General features: G+C 39.5%; 1 protein-coding gene across 4 annotated transcripts; it reads left to right on the forward strand.

Annotated features, from left to right (window-relative positions):
* Positions 1–13,771: 13,771 nt before the first annotated feature.
* LOC113349805 (coatomer subunit alpha-1-like) lies at positions 13,772–18,651 on the forward strand. Of its 4 annotated transcripts, none has more exons than XM_026593844.1 (4): positions 13,772–13,956; positions 14,049–14,303; positions 14,649–15,143; positions 15,443–18,651. In XM_026593844.1, the coding sequence occupies exons 2-4, from the start codon at positions 14,096–14,098 to the stop codon at positions 18,385–18,387; spliced, it is 3,648 nt and encodes a 1,215-aa protein (XP_026449629.1). In that variant the 5' UTR covers positions 13,772–13,956; positions 14,049–14,095; the 3' UTR covers positions 18,388–18,651. The 4 variants fall into 4 exon arrangements, with proteins under 4 accessions (XP_026449629.1, XP_026449632.1, XP_026449630.1 ...); XM_026593847.1 differs by having other exon boundaries at positions 14,068–14,303; XM_026593845.1 differs by having other exon boundaries at positions 13,784–13,919.
* The last annotated feature ends 4,058 nt before the right edge of the window (positions 18,652–22,709 follow it).

The raw sequence follows: 22,709 nt of genomic DNA on the forward strand, positions 1-22,709 counted from the left end.
AGGATTCAGAGTTCATGAGGGCCCTCCTCGACACGGGAGCGTCTTCGAATGTGATTACTATCAAGACTCTCAGGACGGCCAAGGTTCACCCAGGAAAGATCGCACGACAGCCTACCACGATGACATACTTCGAAGAAAACCAGACCAACACGTACGGGTATGTCAATATGAATTTATCTGTAGGGCCCGTCCAATCAAAGGTGAAATTCGAAGTCATAGAAAATGAGCCAGACTACCATATGATACTGGGGAGACGGTGACTTCATGAAAATAGGATTTTCCCTTCGACGTATCACCAATTCCTGAAGACTATGCTGAATAGGGAACTCATTCGTATCCCTGCATCGTTGTCTCCTTATGCACCGATATGTGGAGTGGAATTGTTTGAACCAGGAGAATCTCCGCGGGAAGAATCATACAAAGTTCATTGCATCCCACTCCCCACGTGAGCGTAAATTCAGGAGGAGGACCAACTCGCATCATTGAGGGCTAAGACCCACGATGCATCTTGGCAGACAAGGCGTTCTTCTTCATCCGTTAAAATCCGCGACCCACGTTCACACTAAGAGGGACGAACCTTTGTGGAAAGTCGTGTTCAGAAAGGTAAAATCATCTACCGACGCCGCTGTTAGCAATTAGCAGGGGAGACTGTTACCCAGTCTCTCCGCCAATTAAATGCTACAACAACAACGAGCCACAAGAAGAGGTGTTGGATGCTCCACGACAACTGCAGGATGCCACCAACTCCGCGACCGATGAGCTCGAAATCGTTAATATCGGGAATGAAGAATCTCCCAGGCCTATCTCCATCATCTCAACCTTGTCCACGGATGAACGCACGGAGCTCGTGCAACTTCTCAAAGAATACCAGGACATATTCTCTTTGACGTATGAAGAAATGCCTGGTCTAGATGAAAAATTTGTCAATCATCATCTACATGTCATACCTGGATTCAAGATGATCAAGAAATCTCCGAGGCAATTCAGGCACGAGGTAAGCAAATAAAGACTGAGATTCAGAAGCTTCTAGATGCTGGCTTCATTAAGCCTATCCATCATCCGACCTGGTTGGCTAATGTAGTTCCGGTGAAAAAGAAAAATGGACTGATTAGATGTTACCAGCGGACACGACATGTTCTCCTTCATGGATGGATATAGCGGGTACAATCAGATAAGGATGTACGAGCATGATGCAAGAAAGACAACTTTTCGAAATCCTCTCGGAAATTTTTATTATACTGTAATGCCATTTGGTTTGAAGAATTCTTGTGCAACCTATCAACGTGCTATGACGGCAATCTTCCACGACATGATGCATAAGCAAGTCGAAAACTATGTGGATGATATAGTAGTCAAATCGAAAGCTCGATCAGATCACACAGGAGTCCTACCATAAGTATTGGAAAGTGCCGTGAATATAAATTGAAGATGAATCCTTTGAAATGCGCTTTCGGCGTTTCTTCAGGCAAGTTTCTGGGATTCCAGGTAACTGCTGAGGGGATCAAGGTGGACCCACCCAAGACTCAACCTATCCTCACGATACCGCCGCCGCGTACTGTGAAGGATCTTCAAAGCTTCATGGGCAAGGTGAACTACATTCGACGTTTTATACCTGGTTTGGACCAGCTCGTTGCTTCATTCACTCCATTTCTGAAGAAAGGAGCAAGCTTCGTATGGACCACACTACAATATGAAGCGTTTCGGAAGATTCAACGAATATTGTCATCTCCAAATCATCATAAAGAGTTCTCCTATTATGTCAGCCCGGACGAGAGCGAACCCGGGACATCTTCAGATCTACTGGAGCCGACACCTCAAGGGAGCAACCTCAAGAAGATAGCGATGTCTGCATCATCATGTCGAGAAAGAATTCGCATCTTGGATGAATCACTCTGTCATACTTAAGAGGAATTCTTCAGCGAGATAGCGAACATCTAAATGATTATGTCAAGAGGTCCCGAATTCAGGCGCTGAAGGGTCACGATCCAAATGTGACTGAACAACAAGTGGTGTAATTGTGCATCAATAGGATGGTACCTGTCAATCGTGCTTTGTTGAAGAACCTGCACTTTCAGACATCCTCTGAACTCCGTGAAGCTGTTGAACGCTCAAGTTGCGACAGCACCTTCCCTGCTAGAAAGAACAAACCTGCCAGTAATGAAGATCCTCATGATGTTCGTGGAAGCATACATCTCACCAACAGTCAATGCAAGCTTCAGCCTCCTGTAAGCAGTTTCGCTGAAGCAGCAAGAGGAAAACCACTGAGATACAATATCTTGTGCGTCAAAATTCGCCAACTCCAACTCCAGTACCATATGCACGACTGCCACAATGATGAAACAACGTCCAAGATATTCCATGTATGTATCGACGATAACTACATCAATGAGAGACGCTTTCAGAATTTCGTCTCCCGTTGAAGAAGTAGTTGTGTTACCAAAGGAGATTGCACCTGGAACTCAAGAGGAACTTCCCTAGTCCTCAAAGACATGATCCAAAGATGATAATGGAAAAGGAGTATGTATGGGGACTGCTTAGCACTGCCCATCTCAAAGATGGTGAATTCAGAGAGATGCAAGCACGCTATCATTATGATTCCAAGATGTCCAAAGATGAGGATATACTCAAGAGATCAGACGTAAAGATGGCCTCATGAACCTAGCATGACAACATCTATCAAGTCGAAAGCTCAGTGGATACTCGTGGGCAGGGGACTGTCTCCCTCTTCTCTATTCCATGAAGAAATATCAAGAAAGCCATCGGTTCCAGCTTCTCCCTCTAATAACGGGACGATCTCTACCATTGTATGAAGAGTGCCAAGTTCGTGCAAGTTGCCACCACGCCTCTCCCTGCCAGTCTCTTGTGATCACAGCTGCTGACAAGAACCGTTGTTGCTCGTCGATTGATACCATCCAGAGCTTCATCATATCAACAACCACTATGTACAAAGGTAATCTAAACTTATGCATATTTTTACCCATGGATAAGTAATATGATTACTAGTACGAAGGCTGGATGGCGATACCTTTATTATGGTAGATCCATCGGGCATACAAGATAGAGCCACGTAGACCACGCTTGGGGACTGAGACTCGGCATGAAATTCCTTCGCCGTCAGTCAAGAACTTCTTCAACACAAGAGAAGAGAGATGGTCAAGAAGCATGTAATCCGCAAGGGGAAATCAAACTGATGAAGAAGCCGCTTCAACGCGCTCTCCAACAGAAGATGCTTCAACGCTCTCTTCAATAGAAGACGTTTCATCTCTCTCTCCAGAAGAAGGCGTTTCAGCTCGCTCTCCAGAGGAAGTTGCTTCAACGCTCTCTCCGGGAAACGCTTCGACGTATGCTCTAGAATCTCTTCAACGCTATCTCCAGGAGCCGCCTCCACGTTCGCTTCAGAAGCTGCTTCAACACGCTTTCCAGAAGCTACATCAACGTCCTCCTTGGGAGCTGCTTCAACGTATTTTTCAGAAATGGCTTCAGCAGCCTTGTAAGGATATTCCTCATGATAGGGATCGCCCACATCAGAGTCGAGGATTATGGCATCGTCATGAATAGTTTTAGATCCCAACCAACCGCATGCCTAATCTACCTGGGGCCAACCACCATCATGCTAGGGGAATGCTCACCTGGATGCCTCTTGAACGTGACATGTTCCAAAGACAGTCCGACCTATCTCTCCTGGTAACATCGAACTTTGTCTCATAAGTTTTATCTTTATTTGTCACCATCTCATGCCTACCCCACAATAATGCAACCATTATGTGCTAGGCAGGGGACTTAATGTTGATGGTGGATTTTGGTTCAAGGCTGAAATTGTAAAGGCCAAACTTAATACACTGACATCCTGCAGAGGATAAAGCTATTTTCCAAACCGTTTGGTGGAAGTCGTGTGTGCGTGTCTGTTTTAAAACCCTAATTAGGGTTTGCGGCGCTGCATAACTGTCGCAGTTCGATCACGACCATCCATCTTCGCAAGCTTAGATGGAGGGTGTAGATGTAAACTTAAAAGGTCCCAAGCATGTCAACATGATCACCGTGGGCCCACCTTTACGTGGAGATGGTCGGCCTAATCAGACTAGGACTCGACGACTTCGAAACACGCGCCCGAAAATGGCATGCTGGGAGGCTTCCAAATCCTTTGCGGCAATGGATTTCTGCCGCAAATCGATCACGACCACTCACCTTTTCCGGTCAAATTGAGTGGCCTAGATCGCACCTTCATGAAAAGAGATATGAGCGTATACATCGGCAGGCTGTCTATACGCATACTTACGTCCAAGCTCGGATTAGGTCAAGCATAGGAGTGATGCGTGCACACCTCCTAAAACCCTAAAAAATCCATCAATCGTCGTAAATAAGGGTCATAAACCATCTCGTCCGTCCAACTTTGATAGCTTGGTCGGACAGCCTAGGTTAAGAGCTAGACGACCAATGAAGCATCCTTGTGATCACTGTCCGTCACTCTTCCACATGGAGTGATCGGTCATGAGATGGCTCACCCATGCGTCCTCCAAACGATCACTCGAAGATGGATGGACGTGATAATGTTTTAAGACGCTTAATCCGCGACTTATTCGGTTAAGCCTTAAAACAGCGATGCTTCACACATATTGATCATATTCGATGCACTACATGCATAGAATACACACGATATTTTATAAATATTGATTTCTTAAATAATTTAGTTATTTAAATTAGCACCATATGCTACTTCCAGTGGATCCTACGATCCACTCATTCGAGACATCAAGCATGTCACAAACTGGGGGATACTTACTGGGGTATTGGTCTGGTGGTTTACGGCGTGCAGCGTGCAACGCGCCATCACAAGAACGTGTCAGGAGGCATGGACGGTTAGCGATGATGGTAGAAGTAGGCAAAGACTGATCATGTGACACTAACACGACCCCGCTATTTCATCACTACACTTCCTCCACTTCCTACGAGAGACGAGGGTTGTGCTCAATAACTTGTATAAATAGGTTCTCCTCCCTATTTCCAGGATATATAGAAATCAAGTGTTGATACAACGTATTCAAACACCCAGAGATGATTGCTTACATTATTGCAAGCCAGTTCGATATTCTGATACAAGTCATAAACAGCCAACACCTTCACAATCTCAACACCTTCTTCGCTTCCCTCCCTAAGATCAACCCCATCTCCTTCACTTTGTGACCGAAGCAAGTATGGAACGACCATTTCTTGGTTTAGGCCAGAATTGTGTAGATTGATCTCTCGAATCATAAAGCACTCCCGTGCAGTACATTTGTTTAGGGTTTAGATTCGTTTCCCATCCACACACACCCAAATTTACCAAAAACCGCAGAAACAGTTTTCACCCATAAACAATGCCATAAATATAAATAAATTAAAACACGCCATAAAAACCAAATAACAATCCATAAAATAAATAGTAATTAAAGGTATAACACTCCATATGATTTCATAAACACTACGACAAGTACTTTAATTCAGGTCAAACACATTATGGGGTTGTTGTTGGGTGAACTGGGTATCATAAACAATGTTAGTCTTGTTTTCCGCCAATAACGCATCGGTAAATTCATTTCCTTGTTGTTGATATTGTGATGTAGTAGCTCCATCTTTGACCATAGGGGTGTAATATTGTTGACCTGTAGCCCATTCATATGTACCACCTAATGTGAGTTCTTATGATATAGTAGCTTCATTTGGATTGTTTTGTATTTGGGATTGGATAGATGGTACTGAAGAAGATGTAGATCTCCCGGATGAGGAACATGAAGTTGTAGCCATTTTGTATGTCTCGTCCCATACGATTTGACGAGCTCCAAGCTGGAATGAACGTTGTTATTCAAAAAAAAGCAATCATCCTACAAACATATAAATTAGAGAATTTAGTCAAATATTCAAGAAACTTAAAATGAAAATTAGTACAAATGTAAATGTACTTACAATGTCAAATTCATCTCCCGAAAGTTATACAGACAAGCAACCCTTGGAACTTGTAATTGACGTTTGGAAAATGGTAAATTGAAATCTATCTCCGGATGTTGTGATGGGGGATCATTCTGTGTGTCATAGGTATATGTCTGCGACATCATGTCAGGAGGAGGATGACTAGGAGATAAACGACGAGGAACAGCTGAGCTACTCAATGCTATCTCATCGACGTTCTGTGCATGGTATGACTCAGTGACATAAGGTCCAACACTCTACTTCTTACACCAAGTGTTATATTGATCCTCAGTGACTGATAATAGTCGATGACATCTACAATATCTATGTCATCAATTTTTTCCAAATTTGGAGGATTTGTTGGGACTACAATCTCACCTTTAATCTGCCTCTGGAATCTCTCTGCCAAGTAACAATTAACTCTTATGTGTTTTTAAAAGTAAAAAACAGAACTCTTTTTTTGGATACATTTAGTGCGTACTCATATTGGTCTCCCACAAAATACTCACTATCTGCTCATGGTTGCGAAATACATGATTCCCTTGTTCTAGTGTCAATCTGTATTCTTGCGCTTTTGACTGAGTGTTTCATGGTATCCTTTTGGCCTCCTTGATGTCCTCTCTTCCTTGATTCAATCCTAATCTTCTTGAAGAGACAAATCTTTGGGAAAATATCAAAATGTCCTCCAGGTGTATGACAAAGCAATGATTGCATGTTGCGGAAGTAGTAATACTACCAATACTCAAGTACCATAGCCATGCAAGCTAAATTCATACCCTTGGTTAACCAACCGTCGAGATATTTATAGGTATTACCTAACGAATCTAGACCCCAATCATACTCCCCAACTCTATCTAAGTCCGCCAACAACAGAGCCCAACGTTTATCTACTTTTCCATTAGAATGCGCTAGAAGAAAATGACCAAAACACCACATAAAGAATGCTCGTGTCAATGTCTCTGCACACCCAGTATTATCCTGGTCTTTTCTACTATCAATGTACTCTCTCAAGACTGCTAAGGATAATGAATTTTTCTTAGAGTCCCATACACCATAATTTTTGATATCCAAAAAATATAAATCATCTAGAGCATGATATGTTAGAACACTACCCAACTGCGGCATAACTACTGGTCGTTTACTAGGGTCACCAATGGGAATTCCCGTTAATATGTACCAATATAAAGGAAGGAGGCCAATTTCAAACTCCCGAAAATGAAAGCTCTTCGTTTTTGACCACCATCTCTCAGCTATGGCTTTAACTAAGCCTCTATCCCCATTGGCGAAATCAAACTCAAAAACAGAAGAAAAGCCACAATTGTCACAATATCGTTTTGTTACCGGATTATCTTTCACTACAATATTATGACACACTTCAATATCCTTCAAACTACCTCTAAAGCTTACTCTGCGAGGGTCTTTCGTAACATCTTGACATACATGTCTATCACAATTCTTTGATGAAACTATATCCAACCGAAATAGCGTTTCATCCATACTCATACTACATTCAGTAATAAACATGAAAAAAAGATATCAATCATACAAACTAAATTATCATACAAATTATCAAAAATAATTCATTATCACCATACAAATAATAAAATTATCATACAAATTTACCTACAAATTTTACATACAAACTAATGAATGCGCGATTGGGGGATATGGAAACTAATTGGGGGATATAGCTACATGACACAAACTGGATCCAAATATCAAATCTGGGTCACCCCTTATGTAATTATTTTTTTAATTCCTAATCTAACCCTCACTAATCAGGTTTAGTGATTAATAATAATTAGTAAAATCTTAAGTATTTGGGGGATAGATTAGTGTGTATTTTTATTTGAATTTATGTGAGTGAGGTGAGAGTAGAAAGAGGGAAAAATATTTTTGAGTGAAATTTTTTTTGTGAAAATGGAAGATGATTGTGAGGAGAGAATTGCAGCTGCTGAATCTTTAGCTCAACTACAACAATAATTATATCTTCAATCTTCGGTTAATGATAACAACTCACAATTGGAATTATATGATGAACCAACACCCTTGGATCATGATTTTAGTGAGCATGAAGTGTTTTTTGAAGAACCAACCCAAGAAAGTAAAAAATTTCAACATATAAGCATCCCCAACACACAGGTAATGCTGCTAAGAGGCCGAAAATTTGATTATTTTTTTGAAACCGCCATTTTTTCACTGAAAAAGCTTGGTGCATGCATACTCGTAGTATGAATACCACGCCGGCACCACCAGAACCGGCACGGTATTCATACTACGAGTATGCCAATGAAAAATATCCCCCATTTTGAAACAATTGTCGGCGTGGTCTTCAACCAAAAAAATCCATGCCGGCACGCAGTTAACATTTTACCTACCACCGAATATTCCATGGAATATCCAAACCGGCATGGTTCACTCCTAACTTTACCATGCCGGTACCACAAGAAAAACATCCAGGAATTAAAGATTTTTGAACTTAAATACCGGCGTGGTATATAAATTATCGAGCACGCCCGCACCTAATACCAGCGTGGTTTATAAGTTATGGACAAAGCCGACACAAAATACCGGCTTGGAACCTTACATATCGAGCATGCCGGTATTGCCAATTCCGGCATCATTGTTCAAGAAAATACAATGCCGATATTGTTTAAAATTAGGTCCTCTTTTTCAAATGCAATTCCGGAATGCCGGAACATTATTCGAGAATGCCGTCACATGTTTCCGGCTTTGGTTGTTTTGGCAGTACTGTCAAAACCGCTTGTGACATAATACCTGACATGCCGGAACTAGTACCCGACATAGTAATTTAATTTTATTTGGAACTAATTCCATTTTCTTTTCATTCATTCCTTAGATTGTGACATACATTGATCCAACAAATTCTAAACCGCTTGGTCCGGATATGTCTGAATACTATAAAATGCTTCCGGTATGTTACCAAACAATACTTTCACCTAGTTTTTAGAACTTTATATGGGTATTGCTTGTAATTAACCTTATAATCTCCCATTATTTTCCTTATGTAGGGAATAAAATCTCCAGAGGAAGCAACTGCTTGGGCAAAAGAGACGGCTCTTAAGAACATGTATATGTTGGTGAGGAATACCCAACGTTCAGATAATCATTTTGAGATGGTTTGTGAGAGAAGTGGCAATACAAGAAGAAGGATAGACATAAGAGAAAGGGTTATGTATACGGAGATTTAGAAAAATAAGGAAATCAAAACCGGCATGGATAGTGAACATTACGATACTGCCGGCAGAGGTGCCGGCGTTGAAATTTATAGGGTTTTTATGTCGGTATTCTAATAACTTACATGCAATAAAAGGGGGATACATGACACATAAACCGGCATTGTATTCAAATTTAATTGTACGCCGAAACTAAATTGAAATTTCAATTCACTAAATTCAATTTCAAATTCACTAAATTGCAAATTCAAATTTCCTTTTACCTAGTGCAAACAATAAACATGCAAGTTTCAATTTGTGTTTTTTATATTATGAAATAAACCCTAAGAATGCTTCAATAAACATAGACATCACTTACCTTATCATCTCTGTTATTTCCTCCTCGTCATCTTGTTCAACAGATGCTTTTGATTTCGATTTACCACAAGAATTAGGTTTTTGTTTTTTCAGGAGGTTTGCGAGGACCCATTCTTCTTTGGGTTTGAAGAATTGAATGAATTTGGTTCAGAGGATGAAACCAAATAATGTATTTTAGTGGTTTTGGAAGTTCTTTTGGAATTGCAAAGTGAAAACAAAGAAATAGAAAGATGGAACCGTTTCCATTCTATAACCGTCAATTTTATGTAATAATGGAGTTTGTAACCGTCACATAAATGGAATGAGGGAGTTTGTAACGGTTACAATGGGGGATAATTGGTGCGACAGTTACAATGGAGAAGAATAAGAAGTTATAATTAGTTGTCGGTATTTTATCCCTTCAATGTGTTGGTTATGGAATTGGATCATACTTTACCCTCAACCTTGTGGAACTTGTCATGGACACAGAAAGGTCAAGCTATTACCTTTCAGTAGAGGCTGTCATGAAGGAAGGTAATTGCTTGTATCCAAGTTGCCGCATCACACTTCGAAGATCAGCCATAACGTATCCCTTTGGGTGGAACAAAGGCCCATTGTAAAATGCAACGTTCTGAAACCTCAAATATTGGCGGTTTTCTCTATCCTCCTTGTAAGGGTCGAACAAAACATCTTTGGTAGTCATCACGTCCAGAGACAATCTCATTTCTGTCAGTCGATGATTGTTACCGGGCTTCGGATGGCTGTTGAACTCGTATCTCTTGACTCTAGGCTCCTCGGGGTCATCAACGGGAATAAACTTCAAGAAGGGGTTGTCCTTGAACAATGTTGGGAAATGTTCATAAGCCCACACCTATACAAATGTGAAATGATACATATAAAAATCATTAAACTTTGTTTCTAAATTCATGATAAGGGTTCATGTGAACAATATAAATAAGAACATAAGTTTAAAAACAAAAATACCTGGAGTAGAGTGAAATTCCAAACAAATTGGTTTGCCACCGCCTTAGAGGCCCTTCTCATCTCCGTCATCAAATTTGCCATTGCCACGGTTCCCCATGAATAGGTAAAGACCTCTTCCAACGGATCCAAGTACTGAAGGTAGTTTGCACTAACCATGTTGCTACTAGTGTCAGGGAATACCCTAGTGCCCAAGATGAATAACAGGTACGCAACGGCTGTATAACGAATCTTTACGGGGTCTCATTCATCCTTCAAACTTATTTACTTTGTATTTTCAAACTTCTCCTTAAGCATGGTCGGCTTGATGGTCTTTGTCCTACTAACCTTAGATACATAGAAGCTTTACACAAAAGTTTTGTAGTCCCAACCAAACAACTTGTTAGTAAGCTCGTGCAAATTCGTCCATTGTAGCTCAAAAGAATGATTATCTCGTTCTGCAATTGATTTGCCGGTAACACTCAAGCCTAGAATGTTCTGAGCATCATCAGGGATCAAGGTCATCTCTCCAAACGGGAAGTGCATGGTATCAGTTTCACCATGATACCTTTCGACGAAGCAATTGACTGTCACCATATCTGGCTTCACATAATTTTCAACCAAAGGATATAGATCAGAATCCTTTACTATTGCTTGGACCTCTTCATGCTCCTTAAACAAATCCCAATGAGCCGCGACTTGGTTTCGACAAACACGCACATCCTTCTTATGATCATACAATTAGGAGATAATACGATTAAGAGATTTTGCATAAATACAGAAGAATATATATGCACGAGATAAAAATTCTTACACAAGTTTGATATATAGTACGAGCCCACGAGTCCTTGTATCCAAATAGATACCCCGGATAATGAGAAGCTGGGCCCCAAATTCTACAACCATCAAGGTCAGGTATCATGTCATCAACATGAGGAAGGTGCGAACCTTTAACTTTTACTTTGCCTTTTCCTTTCCCCGCTTGTGTGGGTTGTTGACTTGGACCACCTTGTTCCACTACTCCTTGGATTTGGTTTGCTAATTGAGTTGGATCAATCTCATTATCCTCCTCCTCACTTTACTCTTCATCTTGCTCATCCTACTCATTTTCCTCCTCAACAGCTCCGGTAGATTCACGGATTACGATTTTACTACGATCACGACCACTCTCCAAAATTGCCCCTCTTGTATCAGCACCCAAACGCTTTTTGTTTTTCCCTCGAGGAGGCAGAGATTGAGGAGTATCAAGACCATCCTTCCTTCTTTTCTTAGTGACATCATCTTTAACTTTTCTTTTGTTAGCCTCATTTGCTTTAGCTTCCCATGCTTTAGATCTATTTCAAAAGAATCACGAAATAAATATAAGACAACTAACTTTCATTTCTAATACCGGCATAGATACACCACATGACGACATAGAATCATCACTACCGGCATACTGAAAAAAAGTATCAAACATGCCGGGAGCTAATACCGGCATTGACAAGTAATTGTCGAGGTGCCGGTACACTTTAGGAAGTTCCTGGATAAAAAAATACCAGTACAGGCAGATAAGGAAAATAAATACTCATGCCGGGAACTAATACCGGCATTGAAAAAAATTGTCGAGGATGCCGGTACTCTTTCGGAAGTTCCTGGATACCAAAAGTCCAGTACCGGCATGGAATCTAACCTAAAACGTATGCCGATACCAATAACAAAATCCTAGGATTTTCTGTTTATTAGAAGCTCACTACCGGCGTATTCGTAAAAGTTCAAATCAATGCCGGTACTGGGTTCTGAAGTGGTCTTCAACCTAAATAGAATGCTAAAACTATGTTTCGGTGTGGTCTTCAACCTAAATTAAATGCCGGGAGACACTACCAGTGTGGTCTTCATCCTAGATCGAATGCCGGTACTTATTTCCGGTGTGGTATTCATACTAAATTGAATGCCGGAAATAGTGAAACTCAACTGTTTCAGTTAGGGTTTCGCGATTTTGACCTAAACCCATAGCTACAAATCGATTGAAACACTAATTAAACAGTTTTAAATGACTTACCTTCTCACAAAAGCCATATTTCTTAGTAGTTGATCGTCTGATAACTCTAATTCTTCGTGTTCTTGCTCTTGAGCAATCAAAGCAAGCCTTTTCTTTAATTTCTGTTGAGCAATCGATTTTGATTTCGATTGGGCATCTGATTTATTTCGTGGAGGCATTCTTATGGGTTGGTTTTAATCGACGAAGAAATTTTTGATTTAACGATTAATCGTAGAGTATATGAAGAACGATGAAGAAGAGGAGAGGAAGATTGAAGATTTTTTTTTTTCAAAACCTAAACCTAACACACGAGTATGCCGGTACTCAAATGGGGGATAACTGATTTTGTGTTTGGTTTTGATTTTAAGTTTTTTATTTTGTGGGAAGGGTATAACAGTCTTTTCACAATGTTTTTTAATTTATGAAAGGGTGTTTTAGTATTTTCGCCCCAAAAACACCCCTTAGCAGACACCTTTGGTTGGGGGAAGTAATTCATATCCTCCAATTAGTTTTGATATCCCCCAATCGCGCGTTCAAACTAATCATATAAATTACCATTCATTTTCATCACAAATATCAAAATTTCATTTTTTGTTCATCACAAATATCAACTATCAATCATCAATTTCATCAAATTTTCATCATAATCAAAAATCAAGAAGAAGAAAAACCTAAAATTTTAAATCCTTACCTCAATCAATTTCGTGGACGTAATTGAATGAAGATACTCTCAAACGATCAAGAATCCGATGGAGAACAAACCCACGAAAGGATTTGAGAAATAAATTCCTAGAATGATTGAACTACAAAATCCATTTTCGGGTGTTTGAGAAACAAATGAAATGAGGAAGAACTGAGGGAGAAGGGTTTCTGCGCTGGAGAAAACCCGATTCTCAGAAGCTGAATAGTTCAGCATTGTCAACCTAGCTGACAAAGTCAAACGCTGTTCGGTTCGGCGTTCACCTGGACGTTGTACTGTTCAGCGTTCGACGCTGTATTATTCAGCATTTCGCTGCTAGATTCGCCATACCATAAGACTTAGAAAATTGCCCTAACTGACGTGGATGACCAATCTAGCTGCTAGATTTAGAAGACCATAGGAATAAGCCTAAGACTTAGGGGATTATTCTAGGTGACATGGCCTTCCAATCTATATGTTAGATTGGTAGGCCGTAAGACTAAGCCTAAACACCTGGGTCTCGTTTACGCAATTGGAGTAACCATTACCGTTGGATCCTCAAAATCAACACACTAACTCTTGCCGTCAACGCGTTATTACCTAAGAAAGCAGAAACCAAAAAGAAAATTAAAACAGAGGAAAAAATAAAAAAAATCACTTTTGGATCTCAATTTTCATTTCCCTTCTCTCTCCCTCTAAAAACTCACACTCTCCCATCACAGCGGGAGAGAGGAGCAAGCAAAACTATAGCCCTATACCTACACCATCTCGCTGTATATCCTAGGCACTTTCGCCCACACTTTTTAATTGCCAGATCTGACGTAATTCTTCAATCTCGATCATTTTTTTATTTGATTTGATTAGTTGTTGATTCTGCAATTTAACTGTTTCTATTGATCTTGAAATCGTGCAGTTATTGAATATTTTTCTAGGTGATTGGGATACTTGGTTGATTAAACGATGTTAACGAAATTTGAGACGAAGAGTAATCGAGTGAAAGGATTGAGTTTTCATCCTAAAAGACCATGGATCCTTGCGAGTCTACACAGTGGTGTGATTCAACTTTGGGATTACAGAATGGGAACTCTTATTGATAGATTTGATGAACATGATGGACCTGTTCGTGGTGTTCATTTTCATAATTCGCAGCCATTGTTTGTCTCTGGAGGTACACAATTTTATTGATTTGCTTGTATTTCGCTCTTCTGTTGCCAACATTACACTGTATTCGTAATTTGCTGAACATTACATTGATTTCAACATTGATCTTGTATGAAATGATTGGATCTGATGTACCAATGGTCGGTATTGTTATGTGGATTTGAAATCTTTGTCAGATCTGGTTTATAATTTGGTATCTAGTTGGTTGACTTGTTTGTGTGGTTTCTCAGAGTAACAGAAGTTTGTGACCGAATGTTGATAGAATTACTGATCTAGTTCTACATGTTGATTAGTTTTGAACCTTTTTTTAGTTAGCTTTTCTCAGTGTCTATGGAAACGATTGTGGTTGCAGGAGATGATTATAAGATTAAAGTCTGGAACTACAAGATGCATCGATGCTTGTTTACCCTTCTTGGACATCTTGATTACATCCGTACAGTTCAATTTCATAACGAATCCCCTTGGATAGTTAGTGCTAGTGATGATCAAACAATTAGAATATGGAACTGGCAGTCTCGTACTTGCATCTCTGTTTTGACTGGCCACAACCATTATGTTATGTGCGCCTCCTTTCATCCTAAGGAGGACTTGGTTGTCTCGGCTTCCTTGGACCAGACTGTTCGTGTATGGGACATAGGTGCGCTGCGGAAAAAGTCGGTATCCCCAGCAGATGATATATTGAGGTTGAGTCAGATGAACACAGATTTGTTTGGTGGGGTTGATGCCGTTGTAAAGTATGTCTTGGAAGGTCATGACCGGGGGGTCAACTGGGCTGGATTCCACCCAAGCCTGCCTCTGATTGTTTCTGGAGCAGATGATCGCCAAGTGAAATTGTGGCGCATGAATGGTATTACTTTTTAACTTTTGATGGTCTCTTCATTTATCTGGTATTGAATCTATCGTTTTCCAAGGTTCAGAAGCTTAAGTAGTATTCTCTTTTAGGTATATTAGCAAGTATGCACAAAAGAGTTTCATAACTGGATGTGGCAAAAGTAATTAGACCGTTAGTAAGATGTTATCATTCCACAAGAAACAAAGTCACCCCTTGAAAGAATCAAGTTGGCTCCACTCGTTGGAAACGTTGCATCTGTACAGACACATGCAACTTAAACCATCTAACTTTTATTTTCTCGCCTTCTTTTGCAGATACAAAGGCGTGGGAAGTAGACACATTGAGAGGGCATATGAATAATGTCTCATGTGTTATGTTCCATGCTAAGCAGGACATTATCGTGTCCAATTCAGAGGACAAAAGTATTCGTGTGTGGGATGTAACAAAGAGAACTGGTGTTCAAACATTTCGCAGAGAACACGACCGGTTCTGGATTCTTGCATCACATCCAGAGATAAATCTGCTTGCTGCTGGTCATGATAGTGGTATGATTGTTTTTAAGTTGGAGAGAGAAAGGCCGGCTTTCTCCACCAGTGGTGACAGTTTGTACTATGTCAAAGATCGTTTCTTGCGTTTCTATGAGTTCTCAACTCAAAAGGACACACAAATGGTTCCAATCCGACGACCTGGCTCGACTAGCTTGAATCAAAGCCCAAAAACTCTATCTTACAGTCCTACAGAGAATGCTGTTTTGGTTTGTTCAGAAATTGATGGGGGGTCTTATGAGCTTTATATTGTACCTAAAGGCACCGGCAGGGGAGATACTATGCAAGACGCTAAAAAAGGAATTGGTGGATCAGCTGTTTTTGTAGCACGGAATAGGTTTGCTGTTATTGACAAGAGCAACAACCAAGTTTTAATCAAAAACCTTCAAAATGAGATTGTGAAGAAGTGCAGTCTTCCCATGTCCGCAGATGCAATATTCTATGCAGGGACAGGTAATTTGCTGTGCAGGGCAGAGGATAGAGTGGTCATCTTCGATCTCCAGCAGAGACTCATTCTTGGTGAACTTCAAACTCCCTTCATTAAGTACGTTGTTTGGTCGATTGACATGGAGAGTGTTGCATTACTTAGCAAACACGCTATTGTAATTGCTAGCAAGAAACTTGTGCATAGGTGCACCCTTCATGAAACTATTCGTGTGAAGAGTGGAGCCTGGGATGACAATGGTGTTTTCATATATACGACCCTGAACCACATTAAGTATTGTCTTCCGAATGGAGATAATGGAATCATTAAGACACTCGACGTGCCAATATACATCACCAAGGTTACTGGTAATACCATATTTTGCTTGGATCGTGATGGAAAGAGTCGTGCAGTAGTTGTTGATACAACAGAATATGTATTCAAGTTATCTCTGCTGAGGAAGAAGTATGATCAGGTTATGAGCATGATCAGAAACTCGCAACTCTGCGGACAAGCCATGATTGCCTATTTGCATCAGAAAGGTTTTCCTGAAGTTGCTCTCCATTTTGTGAAGGATGAAAAGACTCGTTTTAACTTGGCGCTGGAGAGTGGTAACATCCAGATTGCTGTTGCCTCAGCGAAGGAGATTGACGAGAAAGATCACTGGTATAGGTTGGGTGTGGAAGCACTTCGTCAGGGTAATGCAGGCATTGTGGAATATGCATATCAGAGAACAAAGAACTTTGATAGGCTTTCCTTCCTGTATCTTGTAACTGGGAATATGGATAAGTTGTCAAAAATGTTGAAGATCGCCGAGGTTAAGAATGATATAATGGGTCAGTTTCACAATGCCTTGTATCTTGGCGACATCCGTGAGCGTGTCAAAGTTTTGGAGAACGCCGGCCAATTTTCTCTTGCTTATGTTACAGCTGCTGTTCATGGACTCGTTGACGATGCTGAAAGACTGGCTGATCAGCTGGGGGATAATGTTCCCTCTTTGCCGGAGGGGAGAACATCTTCCCTTTTGATTCCACCTGCACCCATCTTATGTGGTGGAGATTGGCCCTTGTTGAGGGTCATGAAAGGCATCTTCGATGGTGGTCTTGATGTGGAAAGAGGACAGGAAGAATATGAAGAAGCCGATGAGGCGGATTGGGGAGAAAACTTAGATATTGATGGTGCGGATGACGCACAGAATGAAGATGGAGTAGTGGTGCGTGAAAATGGGGAAGTAAATGAGGAAAATGACGAAGATGGAGGATGGGAACTTGAGGATCTAGACCTTCCACCAGAGCTTGATACTTCAATTACCTCAACAAATACTCGGTCAACTGCATTTGTAATCCCAGCTCCAGGCATGCCTGTAAGTCAGATATGGATTCAGAAATCATCCCTTGCTGGTGAGCATGCGGCGGCTGGCAATTTCGACACTGCAATGCGCTTGTTGAACAGACAACTGGGCATCAAAAATTTTGCTCCCATGAAGTCCATGTTTCTCGATCTTCACAATGGAACTCAATCCTATGTGCGTGCTTGTTCCTCTGCTCCTGTGATCACCTTGGCAGTAGAGAGAGGGTGGAGTGAGTCCGTGAGCCCTAATGTGAGAGGCCCACCAGCTTTGGTGATCAAGTTTTCTCAGCTGCATGAGAAACTCAATGCTGCCTATAAACTTACAACAAGTGGGAAATTTTCAGAAGCTTTACACCTTTTCCTTGGTATTCTACACTCCATCCCCTTAATCGTTGTGGATTCAAGAAGGGAGGTTGATGAAGTCAAGGAGTTGATCATTATAGCGAAGGAGTACGTCCTGGGTTTGCAAATTGAGCTGAAGAGGAGGGAGACGAGAGACAACCCTGTTCGTCAGCAGGAATTAGCAGCTTACTTCACACACTGTAACCTTCAGGTGGCTCACTTGAGACTGGCCTTGAAGAATGCAATGGGAATTAGTTTCAAGGCAAAGAACTTCATTACGGCAGCAAACTTTGCTAGGCGGCTCTTGGAGACAAACCCTACTAACGAGGTTCAATCAACGCAAGCAAGACAAGTACTGGCAAACGCGGAAAGGAACGCAAATGATGCAGCCCAACTAAATTATGATTTCAGAAACCCATTTGTGATATGTGGAGCAACACATGTGCCAATATACCGTGGACAGAAAGACGTCGCATGTCCTTACTGTAGTGCAAAATTTGTTCCATCTCAGGAGGCTAAGATATGTGCTGTTTGCGGTCTTGCCGTGGTTGGATCAGATGCATCTGGTCTACTATGTTCTCCTTCCCAGATAAGATGATTACAATGAATGTGCCTTAAAAACAAGGGGAGTACTATGTCCACACACATGGGTAATAAGTAGCAGTAGTTATGTGAATGTTCTTATTTTTGTTCTTGCAAAATCATAGATGGTGATATTAAACATGGAGTTTAGTTCCATTTGATTGTTTTTTTCTTTATTTTTTTCCGGAAGGTACGTCTTTCCTCTTTTTCATTTTTCCTTTATATGAGTATAATTTACTATAATAACAAATTTGAGTAACAAATTTGAGAATTTTGATTAGTCTCGGACTTTTTATCTCGTTTTAGTTTGCTCATGGCAAGGGTTTAGGAATTGCTTTTATGCTCGTTTTGTGTTGGAAAATATTGCATCGGTAAAGACTATGACAAGGTATAGCCTGGGGTGGATATTTTCACATAACACTGCATGTCGCGCCGTTTACCTGTAGGTGCGACGTAGATGGATTGATAGTTAGGTCCTTTGAGCGGATCGATCGTCGTTGGCGGTGTCACACTGGAACCATTGACTTATCAACAGATGTACTGGAGCTTGTCTGATGAAGACCACTAACTCGCTCCTAAGTAGGTCAAATCACTTGGGCCTCCCATGATGGTTGGATTATATACTTGGATGTGAAAACTACTATCAGGCCCATCTAACTCGTTTCTAAAGAAACCTGTTCTGAGGCATACTGGATTTTTTTGAGGCATACTAAATAATGCCAAAATAGGGTCACTAAATAAAAAACAACATCACCCCTTATCCATAATTTTTAATAATGGCATAACTATCCTTACATAATTGCTGTTAATGATTATGATTAGATTTGATTAATTAGGAATTTTAAGGATTGATTAAAAATTAAATTATTAGTGGTAAATTAGTAGAGAAATCAAATTTATGTGAGAGAGTTGGGATTTTTGAGAGGAAGAAGAAGAAGAAGTGAAAAAAAAACTTGGGTTTTGAGATTTTAGTGATTAGAAGTGACCAAAATGTGTGATTCAAATCAGAGGTAGACTTCTATACGAGGTTAAATGTCCATTTTATAAGTTGAATCTGTCAAAAAATTGAATTTTTAAAACCCCGGTCTACTTACCAGATGAACGGTTCGGTTGATAACTTGTCAGCCGAACCTCAGTTTTTTGAAAATATACCTAGGTTCGGCTAACAACTTGTCAGTCGAACCTAGGTATATTTTCAAAAAACAGAGGTTCGGCTGACAACTTGTCAGCTGTACTTCACTCTCTAACTGACAATTTAGGTTCGGCTGATTCGAACAAAATATAGCAAAGTCGTATCAGCCGAACATAGTGTTTCTCTAAATCATATACTTGGTTCAGCTCAAAATTGATATTCCAAGATCAGCCGAACTGATCTTCTGAAAATTCAAAACAAAGAACAAAGCTAGGTTCGGCTGATTCGAAAAAAATCTAGCAAAGTCGCATTAGCCGAACATAGTGTTTCTCTAAATCATATACTAGTTTCGGCTCAAAATTGATATTCCAAGATCAGGCGAACTGATCTTCTGAAAACCTAATTTCATCTTTGAAATCATATTCTATCGATCAAACAAAATAAAATCAATCAAAAACAAGATGGGTTTGTTACAAATACACTCTAAAATACATCTGAGAGCAATTGAGATTTGGATTTCGCACCCCAACATCGCTCACTTTGATTCGTGTTTCCTTTGCTTGATTAATTGCTTGATTGAATTGGAGTCCAAAATGTTTAAGTTTAAAGGTTATTTTGATTTTTGAATTTAGGTTTTTGAGGATAAGGGCACTCTAGTAATTTAAATTGTTTAAGGATATATAGGTAATTGCACTACTTTTAGACACCTCTTATAAACCCACCCTAGATGGGCTAATGAATGAGTATGCCTCAAAAAAATTCAGTATGCCTCAAAACAGGTTTCTTCCTAAATAGGTAAAATCACTTGGGCCTCCCATGATGGTTGGATACTTAGATGTGAAAACTACTATCAGGCATATTTTCTTATTTTTTCAGCCGCAAACCCACAGGCGCATGGGTTTACGCGTGCACTTATTTTCAGCGAATTTTTTCTTGCAGACATGAACTTTTTTGAAATTATGTTTTCCTTTTTTTATCTTTTGTATATTATGTTCGAGATTTATTATTTCTGTATTTTTAGTGAGAAATTTCTGTTGATTATCGGAGCTGAGGAGCTGAGGGTGGATTTTTGAATTTGTATATCAATTTTTCCCAAGAATTATATGAAATCCAAGCTAGTGGTTCGTTCGGTTCATTGTAAACTTGATTCTGATCTTGTTTGATTTCATTGTGATCTTCGATCAGAGATTTGTTTAGGATCTTCTTTTAGGGTTTTCCAAGCTTATTTTAGAGATTTGTTTTTGATGATTCTCTTCATGTAGGGATCTCAGCTTGTTTTTAGTTTTGATTTTAGATTTTCTTCCGATTTCGATTTTTTTCTTGATTTTTTATATTTGATTTTCTTTTTAGTTTTTGATTTTGTTCCGATTAATATAGATCCTTCGATTAATGTTTTGATGTTTCGATACTATAGACCAATTATGGTTTTGTTCTAGTTTTGATTTGATTTTGAGTCGGTTAGATTTTGTTTCTATTAGATTAATGGAGATCTTTACATCCACGATTCATGTAGATCTTTTAATGTTTCTATTTCTAATTTCGATTTGTAGACTAAATCAAATTGTTGTGGATTTGATTTTCCGTCGAATGTTTGACTGAATCAATTTTTTGTTGTTGATTTGACTTTCAATCAGAATTTTACATAGAATCTGAATCAATTTTCGTTGTTGTTATTGTTTGTTCTAAATTTTTGTGATGCGGTTGACTTATCATGATATTCCAGTCTTTTATTCTGAAGTACTTATAGAATTTTGATGTATATGGATTTTTTCAATATAACTTGTTTTTGTCTTTACAGGTTGAAATTCCTTTTATTAGTTCACTAGCCGTAATTCATTACTTGAATGACTTCTTAGCCCATCCTGTTGACATCATCACAACTCTTCAGTTTTTCAAGACAATCGTTTGCCAGAAGTGGACTCGTTTATTACCTCATCATATTAATTTTTCTTTTAATGACGAAACCAAGTTTGTGCGAGTTGATTCTGATGTTCCGCTTGCTATTTTTCATCTCATTGTCAATTATAAAGGTCAAGAAATCTTTTATTTGCTTGTTGAAGTTGGGAACAATTTTTCTAGTAGTAGTAGTAGTTCTTCAAGTAGTTGGGTAGCTGAACCTGAAGAAGTTGTTTGTGAATTCCTTGAAGATCGTTCGGTGCCTGTTAACAGGATTCTTAGATCTGATGGGTGGAATAAATTACTTGGTCAAGTTGGTAAAGTCTTTTTTTTTAAGATGTAACTATAGTACGGACAGCAGTAAAGAAATACGAGGTTAAGTCTAGGTACGTTCTTCTTTATACTAAGAATGAAGCTACCAGGTTCTACGCAAAGTTCCCAAAAGAAAATTTCCCTCGGGAGTTTAAGGTTTGTGCTATTGATGATGAAAATAGAATGCTTCGGTTAAAAAATATGTTAATAGTCACCACTGTGTATTGGGATATCAGAGGCTCTACCACAAAGTCAACAGTAATTTTGTTTCTAGTTTGATTAAGGACGAAATCAGAAGTGATCCAAGTTTCAAAACTTATGATTTGTTAAAAATATTTAAAACTAGCTATGGTATCAATGAGAAATATTATCAAGCTTACAATGGCAAAGAAAAAGTGTATAAGGATATATTTAGTGATGATGCCATGTCGTATTCGCATATGGTATGGTATGTAGATATTATTCGGACCATAAATGAAGGTAGTTTGATTGGATTTCAGGTTGAAGCAGCCACGAATGAGTTTGCGCGTATTTTTATTTATTTCGAGGCATGTATACACGGTTACCATTCCCTTCGTCCCTAGTTTTTGTGGATGGTACCTGTCTTACAAGGAGATTCAAAGGATGCCTCATGCTGCAACTGGTATCAATGCTGAACAAGGTATGTTTTCTAACAATGAGATTTATGATTATGCATTATTTTTATATATGTGCATAATATGTTGCGCATTATTTATTTTATATGCATAATATCTTATGCAGCATTGTTTTTGTTGCATAATACTTTATACGTTTTTTTTTTAATGGTTGCTTGATATTTTATTTTAGTCCTGAAACATGTCTTCAGGTGTGCAGGGTTTTTTCCTTTAGCCATGGCCTTAGTTCGTGGTGAAGATAATGATAGTTGGGTATGGTTCATAAGGAATTTGAGTAATGTTGTTGATCATAAGCCAATCATATTTTTATCTGATCGCGGGGAAGTAAAAGATAGTGATTCC

This window comes from Papaver somniferum, chromosome 2 (genome assembly GCF_003573695.1).
Source record: "Papaver somniferum cultivar HN1 chromosome 2, ASM357369v1, whole genome shotgun sequence".
Taxonomy (NCBI): Eukaryota; Viridiplantae; Streptophyta; class Magnoliopsida; order Ranunculales; family Papaveraceae; genus Papaver; species Papaver somniferum.

Coding starts and splice junctions, on each gene's coding strand:
- LOC113349805 (XM_026593844.1), top strand. CDS start 14,096: ATGTTAACGAAATTTGAGACGAAGAGTAATCGAGTGAAAGGATTGAGT. Junction 14,304..14,648: donor GCCATTGTTTGTCTCTGGAG/GTACACAATTTT, acceptor TTGTGGTTGCAG/GAGATGATTATAAGATTAAA. Junction 15,144..15,442: donor GAAATTGTGGCGCATGAATG/GTATTACTTTTT, acceptor CTTCTTTTGCAG/ATACAAAGGCGTGGGAAGTA.